This window comes from Epinephelus lanceolatus, chromosome 3 (genome assembly GCF_041903045.1).
Source record: "Epinephelus lanceolatus isolate andai-2023 chromosome 3, ASM4190304v1, whole genome shotgun sequence".
NCBI lineage: Eukaryota > Metazoa > Chordata > Actinopteri > Perciformes > Serranidae > Epinephelus > Epinephelus lanceolatus.
In genome coordinates this window covers 20195389-20214035 of record NC_135736.1, presented here as the reverse complement: position 1 = coordinate 20214035, position 18647 = coordinate 20195389, and the positions used below count along the sequence as shown (strand labels likewise).

Genomic DNA, 18647 nt, shown 5'->3' with positions numbered 1-18647 from the left:
GATAGTTTAGCACGTGTGAATGCAAAGACTTGAGATTTACTTGGCACTTGCAAAATCATGAGCTGTTCCCACCTCTCTGCAGAACTATGATGAAAGAAATCCAAAGTGTTTGTTATTTGAGTGCTCCTTCCGTGTTTTCAGGTGGGTACTACTGTCCCTTTAAGACACGGGTACACACTGTCCCTTTAAGACGTTGAGCCGTTGGTCAGACACGTTGACGTTCAGTCAACAGTGAGCACGCGCCTGCCTGCCTGTCTGAGCTGAACTTCAGTCATCACAAAATAAGAGCTGGTTTTTATTCGCCCTCAGTTTTTATTACAACCTCAGACTTTAGACCATGTTAGCATCATGCTGCGCGATGCTTACGGTGCGTAACTCCGACCGGTCTGCGCAGGCGTGAGAGGACGGTTCAATAAAAGTCAATCAAATTAAAGACTGGCATACAAAGCTATGACAGCGCTGTCAGGGGAGCTTGTGAGTGAGCATTAGTAAACAGGAGGAAGAGACCGAGAGACACACGACAACTCAACACTAAACTAAACACTAAACCATGTCAAAGCCGGGCAGTACCGGGGGGCGACCCCACACTGGGACCAAGCGATTCATCAGTGGAGTCGTGGAAGGTGAGCAGACTGGGAGCAGGGGCCCAAACTGGTCCACCACACCCCAGTGTTGGGCAAGTTGGAGTACAGCACCTCAAACAAGATGCAAACATCCAAGTTAGGCTGCAAGCTAGCAGGATGAAGTTAGATTTATTCTGATATCAGTCATGTATTGATCGCTTCTGGTAAGGAGACATTTGGTGCATAACTTGACCTTTGCTTGATGCAGGTTTTTATGGGCGACCATGGACTATGGAGCAGAGAACAGAGCTGTTCAAAAGGTATGTGGCTCCTGCTGTGAGTGAATGAAACAGGAGAATGAATACACTTAAAAAAAAATCAGTCACATGAAAGCAGAGCCTGTCCTAAAAATGGTATTTGCTTCATATTGAGTGTTGCCTTGTGCTGCTGTTTATTAGATATCCACCTTTAGTTGAGGACACTTGAAAGACTGCCAACACCGGACCATTAATATTTAACACACATGGATTTGTTGTCTCCCTTCTAACACACAGAATGATCCATTGTATTCAATCATTTCTCATCATTTCCAAACTAACTTAATACTTGATGTAATTGTTGACTGCTGGTGTTGGGTTCCACAGGGAGCAGAAGTGGGGTTTGAACACGTACCTGTACGCCCCCAAGGATGACTACAAACACAGGATGTACTGGAGGGACCTGTACACTGCTGAGGAGGCAGGTGAGTTTCACGTCTTCACATGCTCCCCGTGTTCACTGAATAAAACCCCAAATTTCACCTGACTCTTGGACATGGAGGATGGCCTGAGATCACCTGGTAACTAGAAATGAATAAAACTGTAAGATAGACTCCGAGCAGAATAGTGAATCTCTTTCCTTTTTCTTTTTTTAATTTAAATTAGATGATGTGACAGATCTGACAATACTACTCAGGTATCAATATTTTCACCCATCTCATCAGGGATAGCTTTCATCTCCCTCATGCATTCATATCCAATGAAGTATCTTGTCTGCACACATTTGTATCGAGACAGATGCAAAATTAAATAGCTTAGTTTTGGTGCAACAACTTCCTAATTGTGTACAATGGATTCAGTAAGTTTAGATTAAATTTCATTCCCACCTCTGAATTTCAAAAATATCCTTCATACTTTATTGGCGGCATACATAAGGCATACATAAAACACTAATGGACGCTAATGTTCCGGAAAGATTAAAACAGTTTCTGAAACTAAAAATATCCTTAACTGGACCTGTATTCACATCATGGAGTGCATGTTGGCATCATGATCCTAATTCACAAACTAGTGTTGTCAAAAATATAAATTTTTCGAAACATATTGCTGTGCTTTCTTGCCTCTTTTTATTGTGAATGCCTAACAAACGTTGTCATGCTATAGCTTATTTATATGTATCTTTTTATAAAAATGTAAAATTATATGCCCTCACTGTCAGTTTTTTCCCCATGGTACTGAAAATGCTATTGATTTTTACAATTCAATTTAATTCCAGGATTGTGACAACACAAATGCAAACTGAACCAAAAACAATATAACACACCCACAAATTCAAAGGATGTGGTCATTTCTAAACTGTAGTTATCAACTTTTCTCATTTTATGTCAGTGTCATACCAAAGTCCCACTCTGAGTCATCATTATCTCCTCAGAGCCATTGTGTAATTGCTCAGTTTGGAGCCTCTCCTTTGTTAATTAGGTGCATCTTATCAATAATGTTACTGAAGGGCATTGGTGATTTATCATGTCCTAATGACTCCAAGCGTGTATCAAAACATACACTCTCAGTGGACTTTGGGCCGTCACTTTCCCCTTGCAAATATTCAAGGCGTAATAATGTTGGATGTGGGGTGAACAGAACAGCTGATTTAAATTTATTGTGGTGTTTTTGATGATCACAGACCTGAGAATCTACTCTTGGGTAGCCCACAAATGTCCTTATCGGTTGAGACTTATAGATTGGTTGGCATTGCTCAAACCTAATACTCCAAACTGGGAACCAGTGCATCATTTACTTCCCCTTAAAAACAGCATTCATTTAAAATATTCCCTTAACTAAGAGAACAGTATATTTAATTTCTTATCATTTCCCTAGAACAACTCATCGCCCTGATATCAGCAGCTAAACAGCACAACGTAGAGTTCATCTACGCGATCTCTCCCGGCCTGGACATTACCTTCTCCAACCCCAAAGAGGCTGCCGCCCTGAAGAGGAAACTGGATCAGGTCAGGACTTTGTGTGCAGAGATGAAGGGTGGTGCACGAGAGATAATTTAATCTCAGCTGTATCTAGCTCCATGGCTCTCTGAGGGTTTGATATGGACACCACATTAATTTATATGAAACATGAAGCAATAAATTAGAAGCATTTGATACACTGCAAGGTCAGGGGCAACTGATGGTACTGATACTGCTGCAGGAAGTAGGTTTAATTACTGGTAGAATAACTTTATAAGCCTAAGTGAAAATTTGCTTTGACAGTTCACCTGTTGTGAAACAATCTAGATTGAGAAATAGTGCTACAGGTAACAGGAAAGATGTGTATTTTTGCTTTTGGGATGAACTGTCCCTTAAAGATCTCCAAACCCAAAGCTGTCCTGTCTCTCCCTCAGGTGAAGCAGTTTGGCTGCAGGTCCTTCTCTTTACTGTTTGATGACATTGAGACTGAGATGTGTCCAGCTGATAAGCAGGCCTTCAGCTCCTTCGCCCACGCTCAGGTGGCCATCACTAACGCGGTGTACCAGCACCTGGGAGACCCTGAGTACTTCCTCTTCTGTCCTACAGGTCAGGCAGTGGGGTTGCCCAACACTGTGGCTAAATGAACGAGCACAATGCGGTTTGTTTTGTAAAATGTCTCAAATATTATTTAGTCCTGTTGAATACAGGGGAGTTTTAAGCATGTAAGCACTGTGTGATACCTCTGTTGTTACTGTTATCATTGGCACGTGTTTTGTCCCTGTCACTCCAGATTACTGTGCTGCATTCTGCACTCCCACTGTGTCCCAGTCCTCTTACCTGCACACTGTGGGAGAGAAGCTGCTGCCGGGGATAGACATACTGTGGACTGGTAAGGCCGCACTGACCTAGAGCCTTCACAGAAGTAGCCAAAGGTACAGTTTTATGATGCATATTTTTGCACTCACTCTCCTTTTTGTGTTGTTTAGGCCCCAAAGTGGTGTCCCACAAAATCTCTGTTGAGTCCATAGAAGAGGTGTCCTCCGTCCTGAAGAGGCCACCAGTTATATGGGACAACATCCACGCAAACGATTATGACCCACAAAGGCTCTTCCTCGGACCATACAAGGTCAGCTTCTGACTGTAATCTCTATTTATATTTATAATTTGAGATGTGTGTATCAGCTCCAATGTGATCTGTGTCCAGAAATAATTATATTAACATGATCTTGTCCTGTTAGGATCGTTCCACTGAGCTGATTCCCAAACTGAGAGGAGTGCTCACCAATCCCAACTGTGAGTTCTACCCAAACTTTGTGGCCATCCACACCTTGGCTACATGGTGCAAAGCAACCCCTGATGGAGGACAGAGGGATGTAGAGATGGGTGAGTGTCTAGCTTTTCTTGAAATGAAATAAAACTTTCTATGCTGCCTTTTTTATTGCTTACAGCAGCTTTGGTGTGGACGCAGAGCAGCCCGGCTCAAATGTGACTTTAACAATACAGCAGTACAACTCTAGTGAATGTGGGAAAGGAGATGGTGTCTGTCCTACTGCCATTTTTTTCCAAAACACAAGATAAATAAGCTCTTCCCCTAATCACGTACATGCATAAAGACAGGATTATGTGGCTGAAATATTACATAATACAAAGCGTTTGCAGGTTTTGAATTATAAAGTTTATTTTTTAAACAGTACTAGCGTGAACAGAGACCAGTGGCTGCTTGAAATCTTTAGAAAATGGTTGACACAGCCATGGGCAGATTATGAAATAATGGGACCCTGGGCACAAACATGCAGAAGGCCCTACCACCTCTCCTACACAGGAGCAAGACACCATTGTTTTACATCTCTTTGCAGTCATGCCGTGTCTCTTTGAGGTAATTATGTGTATTTTTTGTAGTTTGGGGTCTCTTTGTGGTTGTTTTGTGTCTCTTTCTTTTCATCTTGTGTCTCCTTGAGGTAATTTTGTGTATTTTGTTGTAGCTTTGTGTCTCTTTGTGGTTGTTTTGTGTCTCTTTGTAGTCATACCATGTTTCTTTGAGGTAATTATGTGTACTTTTTGTAGTTTTGTGTCTCTTTGTGGTTGTTTTGTGTCTCTTTCTAATGATTTTGTGTCTCTTTTAGGTAATTTGGTGTATTTGTTTGTAGTTTTCTGTCTCTTTGTGGTTGTTTTGTGTCTCTTTCTTAAGTATGGATTTTGTGCAATGTCTCAATGTCTCTGACCGTTATCAGCAGGGGATGAGGAGCAGGACCCCTTCTACAGCCCCCAGAAAGCCCTGACCCTGGCCCTCACTGACTGGCTGCAGGAGTTTCTGAGCACTGATCAACCTGGAGGTATGAAAAAATACTTTTCATTAAACCACAAACAGTGGCAGGAGTGGAAGGTAGCGATGGTGTGGATATCACATTAAGACAACATGTGCCATCACTGTCCATGTCTCTCCAGGTCGTCCTGCAGCTCGTCTCAAGAAGGAGTCGTCAGATGAGGAGCCCATGCAGACAGACATGGGAGAGAGCTCCTACATTCCTGGACCTGGGGAGAACCCGCTGTACACAGCAGAGCCTCTGACCCTGGATGACCTGAAGCTGCTGTCAGACCTCTTCTACCTGCCGTACGAACACGGGGCAACAGCCAGGACCATGCTGCAGGAGCTGGACTGGCTCAAGACCCACAGTTGGGATGCCGCTGCAGAAACAGACAAGGTAGTGTTGCATGTTTGAGACTTTTTTCTCCACAGCAGATGATGTTGTGAACAATGTTCTTCACCATCTAAATATATGCTTAAACACAGTTTTCCCAGAGTGTTGAGTGGCGTTCGAGAGCGCAGCGTTTTGATGACATGTGCGAAGCAGTGGTGCAGATGTTCAATCGTCTGTCCAATGCCCCCAACCGCAGCATTCTGTACGACCTCTACAACTACATCTGTGACATCAAGAGTGGGGTTGGCTTGGCTCGAGCCTACATTAAAACACTCGGTAAGACAATCCAAATCTTCTAATATTCATCAAACCACACAGGCTTGTTTGTAAAAGGTTAGTTGTGTTTCATTATGTTGCTCATCTTTACCCACATTTATAACAAATTTTAATCCGTACTTATTTTTAGTCAGTGTATTACCTACAGTAGATGTCTATCGACACACCCTCAGTTTGGAGAAGCAGGCAGGAGTACTGCCATGGAAGCTAAGCAATGTACTGCTGTGGAAGGGGGCAGCGGCAAACCTTATTTAGCCACCTAAAAAAAGGCCCAACTAAAAAATATCAATATCAGTTTAAGTGTACGCTATATTTAGAATATTTTCACTGCTTTACCTTACTGTTAGACAGCGATTTCCAACAGGGAACTTAAGCCATAACATCACTCTCTTTAAAGCCAGACTCCATTGAGATAAACACTAATTTAACATCGCTAAACACAGGAGTTGCTGGTCTACAGCTGCCGTGATCAGTTAGTTTGTTTGTGTAACTTTGTGACTTTGGGGTTTTAAAGGTTCAGTTTGGACTCACTAAAGTCACACAATAACAAACAATCTAACTGATCGAGGCAGCCATGGATCAGCAACTCCTGTATTCAGCAAGCTAAACTGTACTGTTTTTTACTGTTTTTGTCAGTGGAGTCTGGCTTTGAAGAGAGTGATGTAATGGCTTCAGTTCCCCGCCAAAAACGCACTATTTTACGGCAAGGTAAAGCAGTTAAAATATTACAATATACCTGTTAATATTATTTTTTAGGTGGGACTCTTTTAGGTTTATAAAACAAGTATTGTTTGTGCACCTATCCACAGCAGTACATCGTTTAGCTTCCATGGCAGTACTCCTGCCTGCTTCTCCAAAGCGGGGGTGTATTGATTGACAGCTACTGTAGGTAATGCAGTGCCCATGGATAAATATCTCACACAACCTCACTTCACAAGATTCATACTATCTCTTTAACCACGTAAGCATCATGTTATAATGTGTTTGCTTTCCTCAGGAGGGCAGGGTCGACCCTCAGCCCAGCCGATGAATGATGATCCTGAACCCTGGGGCTTCAGAGGAGGCCTCTCTGGAGAGTTCCAGGTAACGTCATCTAAAGACTGTGACATATTTGGTCATTTAGGCCACATTAAAGCTACCATTTCTCCCATTAATCACTACGTGTCAAGCATCCATCAATATGTTGAATATGATTATCCTCTGTACTTGTAGAGAATGCTGCCATGTCATGGAAACAGGGACCTGTACAGACATCCTCCCATGACGGCAGTCTACTGCATACGGTCGTACTGCCCTGAGGATAAGGTTAGGATTTCAGCTCTTTAGACATTGTGATAATTTTTTGACTAAAATTCAGTAGTGATGTTACAGTTTTGTTTTCTGCACTAGATGGAGGTGGAAAGGATTTTCACGGAGATGAAGAGCGCAGGAGACGGCAGAGTCCCCTTGATGATCTGCGACAGGTGAGAGTCAGATTTCACTCTGGAGTATTCATGCTTTTATACTCAAGTCCTAACATTCCCTCTGTCCCCACTGCAGCCTGTCAACAGGTGAGATCTCCCCTTCCCCTCAGTGTGGTCTTGTTCTGGAGGATGAGATTGGGGTGTGTGGTTACGCCCTGGCGCTCACTGATGCCAAACCAGCTGCAGCCAAGATTCAGGTAATCAGCATCTGAGTAGTTTCCAAAATACCAGATGAAGATACAGAGCGTTACTTGTTTTGTTTTATCTCAAACCTCCAGAGGGCAGTAAGTGACTCAGTGTTGAAGGACTTCCCCTCCCTGGTTACCATACAAGTGCTGCCCCGGGTCACTGATCCCTCTCCAGCCAAGCGTATGATTGGTCAGCTGTTGTCCTCCATCAGGAGCAGTGGTAGGTCAAGGCCTCTGATAATTCTTAGATGAGCCTCATGAAACTGGCCCGTAATCAATTCATAAACTCAGGTTTAACAGGCTGCATATTCTCCACAAGGAGGCGCTGCTCAGTCAGTCACAGCAGCTCCACACCTGCCAACTCCTGCTAGCAGCGTCTGTTTATTCATGCACATGTAGGCATATTGGGGTCATTTAAAACTCATAGTTTTAAATTCTTATATTCTTATATGCTTCATCAGTTCTGAATCCTCATGCACCACAGCTGTGCCATGAGAGTATCAGCTGGTTTTGTGAGCTTTGCATCTATGAATCTGCACGACTTTGTACCAGTATCAATGAATTCCATTTTGAAGCACAATCCTCGAAATTTCAAACATCTTCTTTGTTTCCTTTTCCCCGACTTTCAAGGTTCCAGAGGAGCGTTCTGTGAGTTGAGGCAGAGTGATCGCAGGATGCTCGACTTCTACACTAAACTGGGCTCCTTCAAACCCATACAAATCGCTGGACTACCTGAAGGCATCCTCGCCATGGGGACAAGCCTGTGAACAAGATCGATCACAAGGATTTTCCTCAGGTTTGAAATGTTGAGAGATGAAACTGTGACTAATTGCTAACTTTGCATCATGTCAAACCAAACTCCATCGTCATTTCTGATCAGTTAATATCATTTGATATGATATGTGTAATCTAGTAACCATCACCATTCGCCAGTGTCCTCCTACATAGCTGTAACAATAGTCGAGGAAACGCTAAATGAAATCTGAGTAACAGATGTGTAATGCAAAATACTACTGATTTTGTAGACACTAATATTTTAAAATGTAAAGTGATTATTTTTGAGATAAATTTGTTGTTTTAACCCAGCACAATAAAAACGTTAAAAAAAATGTTGATTTGTTGCATCTGACACTTCACAGTTGGCGACATTAAAAACAAGACGTATACACAACAAAACATTCAAACGAGATAATTTATTTCTTTGTATTTTGAGAGGGTACAAAATGAATATATGAATGGTTACTGTTTAAATAAAATAGCTGGTGTTTCAATTATTCTCTGGCTTAAGAAACTAATGATATTCAGTCTATTAAAATGTGTGAGAACCATTTGTGGACCTGCTCAGAAGAACTCATCACATGTGCTTTATGAATCAGAAGTTGATATGCATCCAGTAATTAGACCCATTACATCAATAGAAATCAAATAACAGAGACTTCAGTGTGTCTGAAAATGAAGATAAAACATAATGCAATGAGTGAGTTTAATATTTCAAGTAACTGAAGGACATTTGTTTCTCTTCTTTAAAATATTTTATCCTGTTTGTTCCCCTGAGTGTCTGACCAGCAGAGTTTGGCTGCAGGAGAGGAGATCCACATTACCCGGGGCCAGATGCATAAATGATGTGTTTGCAAAAGAAATATGCTTATACCACAATAACCGGTACCTATAAAGGAAGAATGTGCGCAACTCACACATTCTTCCAACCAGGCGTACACACGTTTTTAGCTGAGCTAGTTTCGGGTGAAATGATAAGGAGGAGATTAAAAACAAGTTGAGAAACAGATAACATTTTTAGGTTATCACCATCACTGACTGTGATATTGTTTTTGCAGTCTAAACAGTGCTCTGTAACATTTCAATCTAAGGCACATTCATAAATTAAGTGTTTGAGTGGTGAGTTTCGTCATCATTTTTATTCACATTCATCTCCGTTAGTGATTATTTGATATTGTCCTGTGAAGCACTTTATAAAGTCAGTTTCAACATGAGCGCTATGAATGTATCATTGATCATCCTTCTGACGTTTAACAATAATGATGATTGAGATTTTACCGTGATGATGGTTTGCAGATATGTGATCAATTGGTGAAATAGAAGCTACAAATATCCACAGCTGTGTGTATTGACAGCTGCTCTGCTACCATTAGAGGCCCTCACTGACGCGACAGTTCATAAAATTGCATTTTCTTTATCGTGCGTCTTATTTACAAGTCTAATGAGTGGTGGTATAGATATGCAAACAGATGTTTAAGGGCATTTCTACAAGCATTTATGGCGAACTGTGGGTGTGGAAATCAGGCTTGTGCATGTGCCACAATCATCAAGATTTAGAGAACAGGATCAGGTGCCGCACAGCTTTATAAATCGGACGAAAATAATGCATGTGCACATTTCTGCCTTTGTGCCTACACACAGTTTTAGTCATGAATCTACACAGAGTTTTATGCATCTGGCCCCCCGTGTTTGATAGACTGACTGCTACTCGTATATAAAGTTTTCTTTTTACCCAGACTCCTCTGGAATATCAGTAGTGTCTAATTATAAAAGTGTTTAAAATCTTATTGGGTGGTGACTGTTTCTGTAACAGCGAGTCAGTTGTGTCGCCTTAACATGTCACATATAAACTGAAGTGGTGACACTTAATTGTCCTCCCTGGTTGTGATGCAGCATTCTCCTGCCCTTTCTCTTGCTCCTCTCATTTATCACACAATATAATTATAAAATATATATTTTTGGGTCATACGACATTATTGCACAGTAGAACTGAGGGGAATGTAATACTAAGGACTCAAAGGAACAGTGTTGCACGTGTACAGTCCAGTCTAAACTACAGAGGACACCTGCAGATTTATTTATCCTCCAGGACTGTGTGCACTTTCAGCGCCGTCCTCAAATGAATTCCAGCCCCTCAAACTTCACATCCCCTATCTTTGTCTCGGGCATAAGCACCCGACCGTCTAGCGTAAACGCAATGATGTAGGTGGCAATCTTGCCTGCATCCTCCTCTGATTTCAGGGCGAGAATTATCTGATCGTCTGTGTCTGGGACAAATTTAAACGAGGAGAAGCCGTGGGTTGGGTTGAGGGGTCCAACGTGCCGCACTGTTATGTAGCTGAAGTCTGCGGGGCAGGACAGGAGGAGGTTGGTGGCGCGCCGCTCGTCTGCTGTCTCTTCGTAGTGCTCGTGACTGGCACGGCGAGGGAGGAAGAACCAGCGCTGGAGACGCTCGCTCCACGCTGCTGATTCATGGATAAGGTAGCCTATAGAACAAGCAGAGTTGAAGAACGGAGAGTTAACAGATGAATTATGGAGACTGTGTGTAAATGTGACTGCCAATTATGGGTGTCATTTCCTCCTCATTCTCCTATGTAGATATAAATGTCTCATTCTAAGGTAACAAAAACGCAATTCTTATTTTCAGGTGATTTATTCATACACACTGAGGCCTAGTCCACACGAGCACGGGTATTTTTAAAAACGAACTTTTTTGGCCTCCAGTTTTCATAAAATCTGCGTCCATACGAGTGGTGTAATAAAAATACCTCCGTCCACATGACACCGCAAATTCCACTATCAAGCAATGTAATACACATGCCAAAGCAGTAGGTGGCGATATAACTCCTAACTGTAAGGCCATTGTAGCCAATAAGAAGGAAGTAATGTAAAGTAAAGTAAAGTGTATGTGTATATATATATATATATATATATATATATATATACATATATATATATATATGCTGCTAAATAACACAGCTGTTTTCTGTTTACATCGCACACTGTGACGTCATACAATGGAGACGAGACAAAATAACTGCGGTTATCTTGTCCACACATGACTGCTGACACCGGACTTTTCCAAAAAGTTCACCCTGGACTCCGGTTACAAATTACTCGAGTTACAGGGGCCCAAAACTGCGGTAAGGTGTGGATGAAAAGGCCAAACCGTGAGCAAAGTGTCACGGTTTTATAAATACCCGCGGCGGTGTGGACAGCCCCTCAATCTTTAAAGATGCAAACAGAACACTTTATTTCAGTTAAATTAAATGTAAACTTTAAATAGTTTTACTACAACCATTTATTTCAAGGTTTTATTTGTCTATTTTGTCTATTTTTGGATGAAGAAACCCCTGACATCTGAAACCCAATCTACACTCTTGGTGCAAATTCAGTAATTGTTGTAAGTGGACAGGACTATAAAGAAGAAGAAGAGGAAACAAACAAACAAAAAAGGTCAGGACCTGGTGGTTGTATCCCTGTTGCGCTCCGCAGGGCGTTGTAGTGTGGCACCCAGTTCTCATGCTGCACATCACCATGGTGGCCCACAACTTTCACCCACTCTGGGTGGTTGTTGACAACTTCTCCAGAGGTTGTGGTCCACTCTTTCCCCAGGCCGCCAACATACAGGTGCTCATCCTTCACTGCCAGCCACTCTGCTTTGAATCCTGCACACAGAACAACGACTGGTTTGTAAGAGGGAATGTAAACCTCGTAAAATGGCTGCCAACCTTTCCAAAGTTGTTTGCTACAACAATACGGCACATCACACATTGAAACAATCTAAGAAAGGCTATAGTGGCTATCTTTATACTATATTTTTGGAATTTCATTCTCAAATTTTTGAGTGCAAAACAAAGAATGTACAAATCAAAGGATCTACATGTATACAATGGATAGAGTGAGCGACTTTTGGAGACCGACCTTTGGAGACTGAGCCATCCCCATCAGGTAATATAACCCAGGGAACAGCCTGGTTGCCCTCAATCCTGTACACCACGCCTGTGCGGTCGTCCACACTGTACAGCTGACCGTTGAACGTCACCAGCTCAGACAGCTCCATACCTGCAGCACAGCAAGTCAAACAGTGAGGTAACCAACATACTGATGAGAAAACACAAACATTGTGAGCAGAGATCAGTTTGTGTCCCTCTACCTCGTCCTTTCTCAGCCAGATGACTCTCCAGTGTGACGGTCTCAGCATCCCACGCCACCTCCAGTCTGTCAGCGCTGTCCGAAACAGTCAGGTACCCTCTTTTCATGTAGCTGAACCACGTCTGATCCTTAGAGCTACGTGACGCTGTGTCCAGATCTGCAACCACACCAATCCGGTAACGAATGCCATGCTTTGTCTTCTCTGGAGGACTTAACGGGTATGTGTCATTGTAAGGTTTTTCCGCTCTTTGGTGCCGGGAGAGGCCTCGTGCAGTTTGTCTGTTAATGTCCCTGAAGACGTCACCGTCACCCTCACTGTGCAGTTGCAAACTGTGAAACCTGTTGCGGTTGTAACCTCTGGTGACAGTGTCTCTGTCCCCGACTGTCCGGTGCAGGTACAACATGAGCACTAAAGCCAGCAGGGTGGCCACAGTAATCGCCCGCCATTTAGGGTGGAAGCGTGAGTCTGAGGAGGCAGCTTGGGTCATGGATGCCAAGGCCAGGGGGAGGCCTCGGACGGCAACACCAAAGGAGGTCATGGAAGTATCTTCTCCATCCTCACTGTCAGGCTTGGACTGGGGGTGATGACCACTATAGCCTGGGATAGAGAAGCACATCCGATCAGAGGCTTGATGACGGACGTGGTTGCACAAAATGTAAATGATAATAAAACTGACAAAAGAGGAGAAAAGTGGGTTTGCATAAACTGTAAGAATTATTAAATTGTTTTAAACATGCCAAGTCTGCTTAACATTTCTTAAGGTATTCAAATCACATGTCAAATTGTCTAGTTATTGTTCATTACATGTTACAAATGGCATTGTTTTCAGCTGACAAGGATCAAATCACTGTTTGTGAAGTTGTGTATTGTTAATTTCATCAAACTCTGTATAAATTTTAAATAAAAAAAAAACACTGAAAACAATAGCTGGGGAAGATAAAACAATAAACATGGGGGAGGAGGACAACATGTCAGAAAAATGGGCTGTTGTTCCCATTGTTCTTTGTACACAACGGAGTGTTGTACTGTTCTCGCAGAACCTCTAATATGCATACTGAGTAGGAAGCTGGGGCGTCTTCTCAGAACGACAAGCATATCACTAACTTCACTGTGTTCTGATGTTCATGTCAAATGACTTTGTCTCTCTGAGCCCCAAAGATATTCGTTTGTAAAATGACACATCACTAGTGCTGTGTGTGGAAACAGCCAGCTCCTGATGATCATCTATTCCTATAATTCTTCTGTGTAGTAGAAGTTTGACACCTCTCATGCCTGTTGTAGTCTTCTATTGGTAGTACACATCAGTGTTATAAACAACTTATCTAAAGCTAAAAGCCAGAAAACACATTTAATACCTGTGATTTCACCAAATGTCAAGATCTAAAACTGTGCTAACAATGTGCAGAAGATCTTGGGATCCACAGACTGAACCCACATGTGTTAATGAATTATAGTTTCCTCTTTAGATCTACATACAGATGGTTTCATTTGAGTTACAAAAAGGTCTGACAAACCGGTATAGGGCTGGTATGTATATGTACATGCCAACAGACAACCTGCCTGCTGAAATACGAGAGGTGTGCTTGGTCTGTGAGAACAACAGTACCAAGGTGAACCTCAACCTTTCCGTTGTCAATGGCAACCATAGTTACAGTAAATACGCTTCAGCACAGTCATGGGTTAAGCTCCCTCCACCCGTCTGCACTGAGTCATTAAAACATTTAAACATGCCTTTAATAGTAGTCAAACACAACCAACAATACTTAAATTTACTAGATTTTTTTTTTTTTTTTGCAAATGTAGCACACCAGACCTTTATTCCTGCTGTTTAGAAAGCAATTTCCTGAAAAAGTGAACCAGTTTCCTAGCAATTAGGAATGATTGCTCCAGATTTAAACATATGATTGAAGCATAATCTTGTAAGAAGTTAGTGCGACAACAAATTCAGCTTTACAATAAAGGTGATCTTGAGCAGTGGAGGATAATGCAACTGTATATTAAACATTTATTGCAGCGCTAAAGCAATATCTAGGTGGGACTGAAGTAGCAGAGCACTTGTGTAATTAAACTGATAAATCATCACCATTTAGCAACGACCCAAAATAGGCCAACTGTCACCACAGCATTAACAAAATGTTTCTGTGAAAGAACGATATCAGCCTGGGAGAATAGTCTGCTTTAATCACTACTATCTTAAAAGTATGGGTGACAACACAAACCAGTTTGTAGAAATATTTACCAAGAGGCTGTTTAGTATTACTGTAGTGCACCACATAATCTAACATCCTTTACAGCTGGTAACCATTACTTCTCTCTTCTGTCTCTTCAGCAGCCCTCCACACAAACTCATACTCCTTAACTAACATGCTCTTTAACACACACAAACAAACAAACAAACACACGCACACACACACACACACACACATGGACATGTCAAATTGGCACACTCTCCACCAATATATAATGCCCTTATTGTCGCTATTGTATGCACGGCCCCTGTTTCCCATCCCGCGATGCACAGACCCAAACACTGCCTCCCTGTATGCTATATGCTGTGTGAAGAATTCAATTATTCACCCTTCCTTCGCCTCTTCTCCTCTGAACACGCTGTAACCATCATGCTGTTTGCCTTCGCACGCATCCCATGATAAACTCCACGTCCCTTCGGCCACTGTGTCCCACATGAATAACTGATCTCTATCTCACCAAGTCTCCTCCTTTTCTCTCCATGACACTCTGAAGTTTCTACCCCTGCTTGTTGAGTCTAGAAAAAAAAAGTGAGGCTTCTCTAAAAATGATAACGCTTAGGAAGGTGAGGCTGGAAACCAAACCTGTAAAAGGTATAGCGTGTCTGAGTTTTAACAACAGTGGGATTAAGAAAGAATAAGGCCTGGTCAGCAATTACTGATTAGCAGTGAGCACATTGAATTTTGAACAAAGAGTTTCGAAACCAGTTTTAATAGCCAAGGCTGCACTTTGAATGAGGGCATATTTTAAATGTGGTTGGATGTTACCACACAATATGTATAAGCCCAAATCCCCTGGATGGCTTGAATACGTCTAAGACTCACCATTATGTCTCATGCCCACAGTGTCATTTAAGGTCACAACATGGGCAGCACCCGCCTCTAAATATGTGTCTGTGTGTGAGATTCTAGCACTGCTTCTGAAAGGATGTCAATCAACAGAAACTGTATAATTTCCCATTTTACTACTATTTTTTATACCAGTTTATTGAGCAAAACTACCCAATATTTGCAGGTTACAGCTTTAAAATGTGAAATGTTGCTTGCTTCCCTTCATTTATATTAGGGTTGATTTATTTATTTGACTGAAAGACAATCTTAACTCTCACTGACTGGCTTTTTCTGGAGCTTTTAACACATCTCTCCTGTGAGAGGAGTTTACTCTGTTGTCATAGACATGTCATAATGCTTGAAGCTAGGAGCTGGACCCTAAGTTAAGGTTTTATTTCTCTCAAACTATGGTTTCCTACTATGATGCGCTGCTTAATTATTGTCTGTGACTGTTATTTAGCATATGTAGGTGTGACGGAGATGTCTTAGTGTTATGGTATTTATATGTATCTTATTCTACACAGATTTCAGTTTGAGTCACATCCAACTCGATGAATAAACAGGGAAAACCACCGGTGTAAATGTTTGTGTCTTCCGTTGGTTTAATCTGACCTTCAGAAACACTCATAATCATAACAAAACCTATCCAAGTTAACAGAAACACCTCCTTTTACTATTAACATGTATTCAATAATAGAGGAAGATGCTACAGATGCAGGCAGCTGAGTAATCACTTGTGTTGCTTTAACACTGACCAATAACAGTTCCAACAGTTTCCAAGACCTTCTTAGTACTGTATACTGTTGAGTCAACTTAAAACACAAAAGCACTAGTGCTTACCTGGTCTTTGTTGGTGATAAGGGTCTGTTCGTTATTTATAAGGGGGAAAGGGTTGGTGCAAAAAGAGGGAGGCATGTCATCATTTTTTTTAAGCATTTGGGAGGGATTTATGTTTTTTAAGTTGGCTTAGGGGAGGGGCATACAGATTTAAATGGCTGTATTTTGTATTAATTCTACTCAAAACCCAGGCATGTCTTCTTAAAAAAGCATACAATGGGCATCAGGGTTGGAAAGCAAATCAAGCAGCCACTTGCATATTTTACCAGCATTTGGCTGGTGGCTGGTGCTAATTTCCAGCTCTGATGGGTATGCAAAAATCAGGCATGTTTTCTTTAAAAATCTGTTAAAATAACACATTTTATCATTGCTGAAAAACTGTAAAAACAGACATTATGTTACATTTTGAAATTTCCAAAAGGTCCTTGGACACATCATGTGCAACGAATGCTTCCATTAGAAAAACAATTATAACCAGATATTTCATGAAATCACTTTAGGCTATATCTCATTTAAAATATGGCCAAAAATAAACTGTCTCCACTGACTAACCACCAGCATGCAAGACAAGAGTGTAAAGCCATGGCTTCTTCAAACTCAGGATTTCTCCTTTAACTTTACTTTTAACTTTTACACATCGAAGGGTAAGTGTTAAAAATCGAATAACAAATTTTATTTTATGGTGGAGCCTCCATCGGTGACTGGCACTTTCCCCAGTCACTCATAAAGGCTCAAGGGAAAATATCTGTAGCTTTGAAGAGAGTCAAAATTTAAGAAAAAAATAAAATAAAACACCCCCGTCACCCCTTTCCTCTGCTACGTAAAGAACAGTCCCTAACAGATTAACAATATGGCTGAAGAGACATTTCTTTCTTGATAATGGATGTTATTTCACGCTACAGCTCCCTCTTCCTCCATACCTGTGCTCTCAGACAGCCACGACGGCACAGAGTCATGACGAGTCAGTGAAGCTCCCCCCGGCAACACTTGTAAACTTTGACCAGCTCCACTAAAGTAAACAAAACGTTAAACCTCTAATCTTAACACAAATTCAATCACACTAAAGTTAAACGATATAAAGCCGACGTACTTCTGAATAAAATACATCAGTTAGCACTGCTAAACACTTGCTTATATAAAGAGCCGAGGAGACAGCAGTTCCATTTAAACGGTTAGCTACAATGCTAACCGCAGCTAGCAACTTGAGCTCGCGAGCATTAACCTCTGACATGCTAACGGTAATAACGAGCTTAGTCACCGGACTTAAGACGCAGAAGAGTTCCGATTTATCTAGTCGTCATTTCGTGACTGTTAAAAATTTCAGGGCTTACCTGGTACAGAGGGTCCTCATGCCCGACCGGCTGGCCATATTTGATGGACTGTTAGGTTAGCAACCTCTCGACGATTAGCTCCTCCTGTCTGGAGCCTGAGGCAACTGAACTGATGGCGTCAACTGCCCACAGTCTGACAGAAACTTAACCACTGATATCCAAAATACATCTCACCACTCCCTGTGACTCATACTCATTTTTTCCTCAGGGTGACAAAAAGGATTAACTTTTAATAGAGGGTAATAAACTGCTGTTGAGCCCCTTGGACCTTGACCCATTAATTATCTATATCCATGGGCGGATACGAGACAGTGGGCCCCTGGGCACAAAAGGCCCCACCACCTCTCTTACATAAGAGCAAGACGCACCAACTTTGAGGTGCTTTTGCCTATTTTTTGCTGTCATTTTGCATTTCTTGTGATTGTATTGTGTCTCTTTATGGTTGCTTTGCCCCCGTTTTCTATCCCTCTGCAGCCATTTTGAGTCTTTTCCTGGCCAGTACGTGTTTATTTGAGTGACCTTTTGCAAGTAAAGCCCTAGGCTGCAGCACCCTGGGGACACTTCGGGCCCGTGGGCCTGTGCACAGTAGGCTCGTTCAGTAATCCATCCTTGTCTTTATTGTCTATCTCTAATATACCCTGGTTAATTTACCAAGGTGCACAAAATAAAACAAACACAAGCATCTCAACTAAATCTCTACATCATAACCTTCATAAACGTACTATTTGCAATGCGGCTGTATTATGACCACAGTAGTTTTAGCCACATTTACATACCCACGACAATAACATTTTTAACACCTCCAGTCCCACACACACTCACACACATCACCTTAGCCACAACTGGATTGGACTGTGGAATGGGCAATTTTAATTTAATTTTTCATTTCTATTTATGCACTTATTTTAACTTATGTCAGGTTTAATACCACTGTATTATTGTTGATGAAGGTTAAGTGTGGATGTTGTTTTTTATGACCTACTGGACAGCTGAATTTCTCTTCTATCTATCTATCTATCTCTCACGATACAACACTGTACTGGCCTTGGTTTTCTGTGTCCGATT

General features: G+C 41.7%; 2 protein-coding genes across 4 annotated transcripts; one reads left to right on the top strand and one right to left on the bottom strand.

The window, feature by feature from the left end:
• Nucleotides 1–227: 227 nt before the first annotated feature.
• ogal (O-GlcNAcase like) lies at nucleotides 228–9865 on the top strand. The gene is made up of 17 exons (XM_078166104.1): nucleotides 228–623; nucleotides 832–883; nucleotides 1208–1305; nucleotides 2696–2826; nucleotides 3213–3384; nucleotides 3569–3667; nucleotides 3765–3904; nucleotides 4017–4161; nucleotides 5010–5111; nucleotides 5224–5480; nucleotides 5570–5753; nucleotides 6751–6836; nucleotides 6966–7058; nucleotides 7143–7216; nucleotides 7293–7413; nucleotides 7495–7624; nucleotides 8035–9865. The coding sequence occupies exons 1-17, from the start codon at nucleotides 551–553 to the stop codon at nucleotides 8169–8171; spliced, it is 2094 nt and encodes a 697-aa protein (XP_078022230.1). The 5' UTR covers nucleotides 228–550; the 3' UTR covers nucleotides 8172–9865.
• cant1b (calcium activated nucleotidase 1b) lies at nucleotides 8578–17741 on the bottom strand. 3 transcript variants are annotated; one of them, XM_033624154.2, is made up of 5 exons: nucleotides 17583–17741; nucleotides 12338–12934; nucleotides 12106–12246; nucleotides 11646–11849; nucleotides 8578–10667 (listed from the first exon to the last, which is right to left on the bottom strand). In XM_033624154.2, exons 2-5 carry the CDS (start codon nucleotides 12873–12875, stop codon nucleotides 10297–10299), a joined length of 1254 nt encoding a protein of 417 aa, XP_033480045.1. In that variant the 5' UTR covers nucleotides 12876–12934; nucleotides 17583–17741; the 3' UTR covers nucleotides 8578–10296. The 3 variants fall into 3 exon arrangements, with proteins under 3 accessions (XP_033480045.1, XP_033480046.1, XP_033480044.1); XM_033624155.2 differs by lacking the exon at nucleotides 17583–17741 and adding an exon at nucleotides 17172–17194; XM_033624153.2 differs by lacking the exon at nucleotides 17583–17741 and adding an exon at nucleotides 14915–15023.
• Nucleotides 17742–18647: the final 906 nt, after the last annotated feature.